Source organism: Henckelia pumila, chromosome 4 (assembly GCF_033568475.1).
Source record: "Henckelia pumila isolate YLH828 chromosome 4, ASM3356847v2, whole genome shotgun sequence".
Taxonomy (NCBI): Eukaryota; Viridiplantae; Streptophyta; class Magnoliopsida; order Lamiales; family Gesneriaceae; genus Henckelia; species Henckelia pumila.
Window position 1 is genome coordinate 76,808,179 of NC_133123.1, and position 7,846 is coordinate 76,816,024.

The 7,846-nt window shown below is 33.8% G+C and overlaps 1 protein-coding gene across 1 annotated transcript; it reads left to right on the forward strand.

Moving 5' to 3' along the window:
• The first annotated feature begins 1,157 nt into the window (after positions 1 to 1,157).
• Positions 1,158 to 5,006, forward strand: LOC140865647 (probable disease resistance protein At1g58390). The gene is made up of 3 exons (XM_073270364.1): positions 1,158 to 2,218; positions 2,587 to 4,345; positions 4,753 to 5,006. Exons 1-2 carry the CDS (start codon positions 1,195 to 1,197, stop codon positions 4,290 to 4,292), a joined length of 2,730 nt encoding a protein of 909 aa, XP_073126465.1. The 5' UTR covers positions 1,158 to 1,194; the 3' UTR covers positions 4,293 to 4,345; positions 4,753 to 5,006.
• Positions 5,007 to 7,846: the final 2,840 nt, after the last annotated feature.

Below are 7,846 nucleotides of genomic sequence, written 5' to 3' on the forward strand. Positions count from 1 at the left end.
TAATGAGTATTACACTTTTACTGCAAAAAACATCAAATCAAGGAGACTGCTACTTAGATTTTAATATTAAGACTTTTCAAAAGAAAAAAATCTTTTGGTTTCTCATATAAATCTATATATATATTTTTATGTCCATTAACTCCTTATAACCTCTATCTTATCGCATCGTATATCACGTGCAACGCACGTTATACTTATAACTAGTACATAAGATCATTCCAAACACATTTCGTGGGCAAAGGCTTATTCTATGTTTTCTTTTTCTTTTTTTTTTTTTTTTTGAGAGTGGCTTATTCTATGCTTTACTCTACGTACATATATGTCCATATCTCTATATTGTTCTGTTTCTTGATGAGAATGATACATGCCCTATCATTAACTTTTGATGGGAGTGGGGCCGATGAATTCATGGGGGGCATATGATCAAAAGGTTTATAAAAAATATTAGCGGGATAGACACACTTTTTGAGCGTGAAAATATGAATAAATGTGTTGGTGGTTCAATTTTTTCTTTTAAGAAGTGTTGATTGTTCAGTAACTGAATTCCATTTTTTGAGGAGGTGGGGTGTAAAGGTTGATGTATTTTCAAGTTAAATTTTTTAAAATGTGCACAAATTTTTTCACAAAAAAAGTAAAATGAAGGGTAAAATGGGAAGAAAAAACTTGGTGTCCTCACATTAGATGAGAAAAGTCGTTACTATACCTATTTCATCTTTAGTAAAATAATAGAGACTTTAATAAAATTATAGAGATATAATTGCACCTCCTGAACGACGAAGAATGACAAGAATTTACGATTGTTTTTATGAGATATAAACTTAATAAGTTTTTATTTTACTTTCTAAACATCAGTGATCTAAATGATATTTACATTTTATGTATTATTAATTAATTAAAATATTAAATACATGACTTTGTGTTTTGAATGAAATAATTAAATACATGATTAATATTAAAATGATTTTGGGGAGCCCCCACCACGTTAAAAAGAGAAAAAGCATGGAAAAACTATAGCCAACTCTTTTTAATTTAAAAACATTTAAAGTTTTAATTTATTATATAATAAGATTTGCAAATAATTTGGGGAAACTTTGTCACTAAAACACACTGTCAAAAGAAGGTTAAATACTAATTAATTTGTCTTCTAAAGCCGCACCATATGCTCTCTTCTTCCAAAAGCTCTTGGACTGAAAAATGGTTGATGCTGCTGCAACAATGGCTTTGGAAACGCTGCGTGACCTTTTGATCGAAGAAGTGAAGTTTTTATCCAGTGTTGAAGGTCACGTCGAGGATGTCGGAATAGAGCTTCAAAATATGCGCGATTTCTTGAAGGATGCCGACAAGTGGCATGACGGAAAGGACTCTGCGGTCGTGCGAGGTTGGGTTTCAGATCTTATAGATCTTTCAACAAGCGCTGAGGATGTTCTTGAAAGATATGCTGTTGAAGTTACATCAAAAAGAGGAGACACGAACTTGAAACAAAGGCTCAAAAGATTCACTTGCATATTGGGTGAGTGTTTGGCTATTCACGAGATAGGGAAGGAGACTACCGGTATTATGTCTCACATGGCTAAGCTCACCAAAGACCTGGAGTCTATACGGAATAGGGAGGGGTCGTCAAGTTTCGAGTCCAATGACGATCAACGTTGGCTAAGGCAGACATACGGGCATGAGATTGAAGAGCACTTTGTTGGGATGAAGAATGACATTGATCTTCTCGTTTCGCATATGCAAAATGATGATAGGTCATATCGAGTGATTTCTATATGCGGGATGGGTGGTTTGGGGAAGACCACTCTCGCCACAAAACTTTACAATCACAAAGATATATTGTTCTGTTTTGAAGCTCGTGCTTGGGTTTGCATTACGCAGAAACTTGAAGCAAAAGCTATTCTCCAGGAAATATTGAGGCAACTTCTTCAAGGAGAAAACAATGAAGGAATCATTCAAATGGGGGAGGGTGAGTTGGTGAGAAAGCTTTACGACACACAGAAAGCGAAAAAGTGTCTGGTGGTTCTTGACGACATATGGGAAATTGATCATTGGAATATCTTAAAGAAAGCATTTCCGCTTGCAGAATCGAATTCCAAAATTTTACTCACCACTCGAAATCAAAGGATTGTAAACACAGAATTTGTCCACAAACTAGGTTTCTTGACAGAGGATGAAAGTTGGGATCTGCTTCAAAAGATAGCTCTTCCCATCCATCAATCTCAAGGTTAGTTTTATTCTATTGGTTGATCGATACTTCCACTTCCTATCTTACTCTAGCTCATTTAAGTTGCTAAAATCCAAGCAACTAATGAGATTGAGTTATGTGTAAGCCAAACCAGCGTGATCTCCGTGATATCTAATTTGATCTTTGCCTCCAATTATTCTCCGTGTTCTCTCAGAACTCAACAACTCATAGATTAATCGTAGAGATCAACCAAACGTATTGTTTGGATTTTATGAAATCATGAATATTGTTCAATTAACCTTATTGTATTTTATAGGTTATGTGTAAAGATATATCCAACCTGTTATTGTTGTGTACTAATGTCATCAAGATGGAGATTGATTTATGTTTGCCAATTGCGCACACAGGGTCAACTACAGCCAACTCGAAACAGTTTGAAGCCATCGGAAGAGAATTTGTACGCAAATGTGGGTGTCTACCACTAGCAATATCCGTTATTGGTGGAATTTTGCGAGGAAAGCGGTATTTAGGGGACTGGGAAAAGGTCCTCGAGAATATGGATTCTCAGCTGAAGCATGGGACAGGTGTTGACGACAATGATAAAAGGATAGAAGAGGTACTAAACTTGAGTTACAACGTATTACCTTACTACCTAAAGTTATGTTTTCTTTATTTAGGATGTTTTCAAGAGGACAGGGATATAGATGTGGAAGATGTTTATTTGATATGGATGGCAGAAGGATTGATTTCATCAGACGATAAAGGACGAAATGAAGCTCTTAGGGATATTGCCGAACGTTATTTAAATGAGCTAGCAAGCAAATGCATGGTTCGGGTCAAACTAATAAATGATGCCTCAACATGGAAGAGTTTTAAATCATGCCGCCTTCATGATTTGGTGAGAGATCTGTGCTTGTCAAAGGGAAAAGAAGAGAAGTTTTTGCAAGATTCTCAAGGAAAAATTCGAAGATTAGCAATCAATTTGGACACACCTAGTGTTGGACAGCTTGAGAATGCAAACTTGCGATCTCTTCTATTGCTATGCAAATGGAGAAAAGATCTTTATGATATTACTAACATCTGGCAAAATCTACTCGGCAACTCATTGCTCAGATCTCTCAAAGTCTTGATATTGGAATACTGCATATTTGAGGATGAAAAGTTACCTGATGCTATGAGAAAACTAGTGATGCTCAAACATTTGAGTATAAAAGAGAGCAGAGTCACGGAGTTGCCGAAGTTTGTATGCAAACTACCATGTTTGCAATCATTGGATCTGCGAGTTACAAGATATATTGCTTTACCAAATTCGATTAATAAGATGGGACAATTGAGGCATCTTTTTCTGGATATGTTTAGAATAGATGGTGGGAAACTAAGACTCGATGGCTCAAAGGAATTGGAGACATTGATTGGGTTCCATAATAAGTCCTTTGATACCAAGCATCTCTTCAAATTAACCAATCTCCGACGATTTGGTGGGTATGTTACTGATATAGAAAGCTTATCTGTGGTAGTTGATCACATCAGTAAACTCAAGGATCAGCTTCGGGAGACAAGTTTAGAAATTTTTGTTTCGGATTTGAGTTCCGAACAAGGTTCCCTTGTCATTGATTCGTTAATGCATTGTCCACTCAATTATTTGAGCATTGATGGGCGATTGAGGAGATTTCCGACTTGGGAGCCTCGGTTACTCCAGAATCTTCACACTTTGTTGTTTTTTGGTAATGAAATTGTGGAAGATCCGATGGAGACTCTACAACATCTTCCCATGCTACGAAGTCTTAATCTTGGCAGTGACTCATTTATTGGCACAGAAATGGTTTGTAGGAGTAAGGGATTTCCTGAGCTTAGAAATCTTACACTTTGGGGATTGAGCAATTTAGAAGGATGGAGAGTGGAAGAAGAGGCCATGCCAAATCTTGAGGATCTCTCAATCGTTTATTGTAAAAAATTGAAGATGATTCCACAAGGAATAAGTTTCATAGCTTCCATCACAAAGCTGTGGATTACAAGCATGCCCAGCAATTTCATGGACCGGTTGAAAATAGGAGGAGAAGATTACCACAAAATCACTCATATACCTCTCATTCAAATATATCGACCCTCGTGATTTATCTTGTATAACAGGATTTTGGATTTGTGCATGTGCTTCCAAACAAAAAGGTATTTAGTCCTTGCAATATACAATGACTAATAATATATTTGTACTCGTCCTACATTTTATACAAAAAGTGTTATTTGTTATATTTTTCTTGGAAAAAAAATATAAATTTCAAAGTATTATATATTAGTTTAAATTAGGTTAATTAGAAAATGATAAAGTTTTAGTTATTATTGTCCACAAATTTAATTATTATGGAAAAGAATTTATGGTATGCTTTGAAAATAAACTAATATACAGGGATAGTTGTCTTGGTACTCAATTAGATAGAATAAATAGATAAATTGTAAAGTAATTAACACATTATGTCGTGCAAATAACGCTTCCCTAAATATTGTTATATTTTGTCCTTTTTTTTTCAGAATCCTATTAACGTTGTTTGTTAACGGCTACGTTTTTTTTACCGCAGAGCAGACAGAGATGCAACTTAAATCGTGTTTGGTCAGCCACGTCTTCCTATAGTTTGTGCACAAGAACTAGCGAACTTGGCTTTCCAATGATCAAACTATGGTACTCACTCTATATTATATCAATTCAAAATTTATTTAAACAAGCCAAACCACAAAAATGGAATAATTTAAAAAAAAATGACTCTTTCGTATCCGTTTTTTCCTTGATTTTGATGGCTTGACAACTTCTTGTGTAATTTGTTATAACATCCACCTTTACTCTGTTGGTATAATATATCACTGTATTCATCAAGTATTTCATCGACTTCAAAGTCCATGTTCTTCTTTACAATATTCTTTCTTAGGGAGACACGTTTCTATGGCACGCTCATAGTATTTCTCTCGAGTATACATTTTGTTTTATAATATTTTATATCTTTTGGAACAAAGTACGAAATCAATTATTATATTTTAAAAATCTTGATAAGAGACCACGAAAAATATAATTAAGACTAGTGACCGCAACACACGCGAAGCATGTGCAATATAATATATATTAGCGATCACGACACATGATTTTTACGTGTTTGATAATTTGATATATAAATTAGAGAGAAGTTGTAAAAAAATTTTGTAAATAATTTAATAGGAATTGATAAAAGATGAAATTTGAAAAAAAGAGATAAAGATAAAATAAGATAATATTGTTAGAGAAAAGCGAGAATAGTTTAGTCATTTAAGATGTATCATAAAAGAGATGGGTGTTAAATTTAATTTAGGGGTAAAATGAAAAGAATTTTTGGTGTAATTTGACATACCAAAATCAGTTAGTTTAAGAGGTTGAACTATTATAATATACTAGCAGCGGAGCCCACACGTTGCTTGTGAAATATAACATACAAATATCATGAGTTGTATGTTTAATTATTTTTTTAGTTTTAAAATAGTTGGTTTATATTATGATCCCTTTAGATGTATCATACACCAATGTTGTAATTTTTTCCAAAATATTTGACAAAATTTCTCTATGAAATAAACTTTCAACAAACCCAAAAATCAAATATATATCGATCTATATTAGGTAGATAACCACGTGCGTAAACTTTACCAAAACAAATACAAAAACATCATTTTGTGCATCTAGCACCTCTGCATCAACACCTCCACACCTTTTAGTGTTTTGATCATCACCGACACCAATATGTGTTTCATATGTCACAAAACAACTAACCCTCCATGAAAAAACTTATAAACAAAAAATTCTCCAAAATTCAGTAAGTTTTTTACTGGAAACAAATTAGCATCCTTCTATAATTATTTGATCTATATATTTCACAATATAAGAGCTATAAAAAATTGATAAGTAACATAAAATAAAATATATATATTTGTAGCGAACCGGGAAATGCAACTCAATTTCTTTATTTTTTCATGTCAACCTATATCTAAAAAATTTGATGTGTCATAACGAAACAAAACACAATTCTTTAAAGTAATTAAATGCCACACTGCAAAAACCAATATAGCAAATCCGAGAGTGCATATGAATAACAACAAAAAATAGATTAAAATATTGAGTGATATCTTCTTAGCCTTGCACAAAATTAATTTATACAACTAAACATATTTTTAAAAACGTATAACTGAAGTCCATAAACACAGAAAGAAAAGATACTAATATTTTTTTCTCCAAAACCATGATTTCTATTAATTGTTTATTGTATCCATCACGATCTCTCACCATTTATATTTTTTTTTTGCCACTTCGGTATATATATCTCATTCTATTCTATAATGTTTGAATGTATTCCAAATAATCACTAACAACACAAATTCTCCATTTTGCATTCCAAACGTGTACTGATCATTTTCAGAATTAAAAATTACTTTCCCAAATTATAAATGCATTAGTATATGAATGAATAATTATTTTTTCGTCTCATATATAAGTTGTTCTATACCATCATGGCCTAAAATTCCTATATTAGATCAAATCCATACCTCTAGCTCTACCAAACAACACATTTTATTCAAATGAGCACAATTTGAAACTGATTAACATTAATACCTATTAAACAATTATTAAAGTGATAATATCTCACACATACATACTTACTGTTATGGATTATGGCGGAGCGAACATGACGATAATAATTGTGGAATAAAATAATCAACAAAAACACCAAAGATTTACGTGGTTCATCCAATATAGGCTACGTCCACGGAGCTGCTGCAAATATTTATAACCGAAGAAATATTACAAGTGTATACAAAACATTTTTCCTCACACTATCCCAACTCCCGAGTATTACTGAGAAAATATTTATCTAACTCACACGAAAGAAAAAACACTCAAGAAACGCTTTTGTTTTTTTTTCCTCACTTGCTATTTGCTTCTCTCGAATTTGGGATACTTTAACAAATGACTGGGGAGCTCTATTTATAGGCTCAAAAAACGCGTGAAGGCTTTAATTTGGTAACCATCATCCGACAACAATTTCCTGCCACCAAATGCATTTATGATGGAATTGAATTTCCACCTAACATTTCTTCCACTTGAAGACTTGATTCCAATCATGGCTTCACACAGTCAATGCAGCAGCTCAGACTTCCTCTCTTATACTTGCAGTCCAACTGAAGTCGAGCATAACTTCAGTTTGTCAGTGGTTACCGCCTTTGTGAACATATCAGCTGGGTTTTTAATTCCAAGAATTTTTTCAATCATCAAGATTCCATCTTCCAAAACTGATTTAATGAAATGGTACCGAACCTGTATATGCTTCATCCTAGCATGATAAACAGGATTCTTTGCCAAATGAATAGCACTCTGACTGTCACAGTGTAATGTGCTATCCTCAAGCTTCTGACCCAATTCCTCAAGGAATGATCTCAACCATATCATTTCCTTGCTAGCTTCTGCCACTGCAACATACTCAGCTTCAGTAGTCGAAAGTGCAACAATCTTTTGCAACTACCACCCAATGTGAACACGTATCCAGTAGTACACTTCCTGCCTTCTAGGTCACCACCCATGTCGGCATCGACATATCCTTGTAAGTCCTGATTAGTCCTCCTGAAGCATAGAGATGAACTGATAGTACCTTTCAAATATCT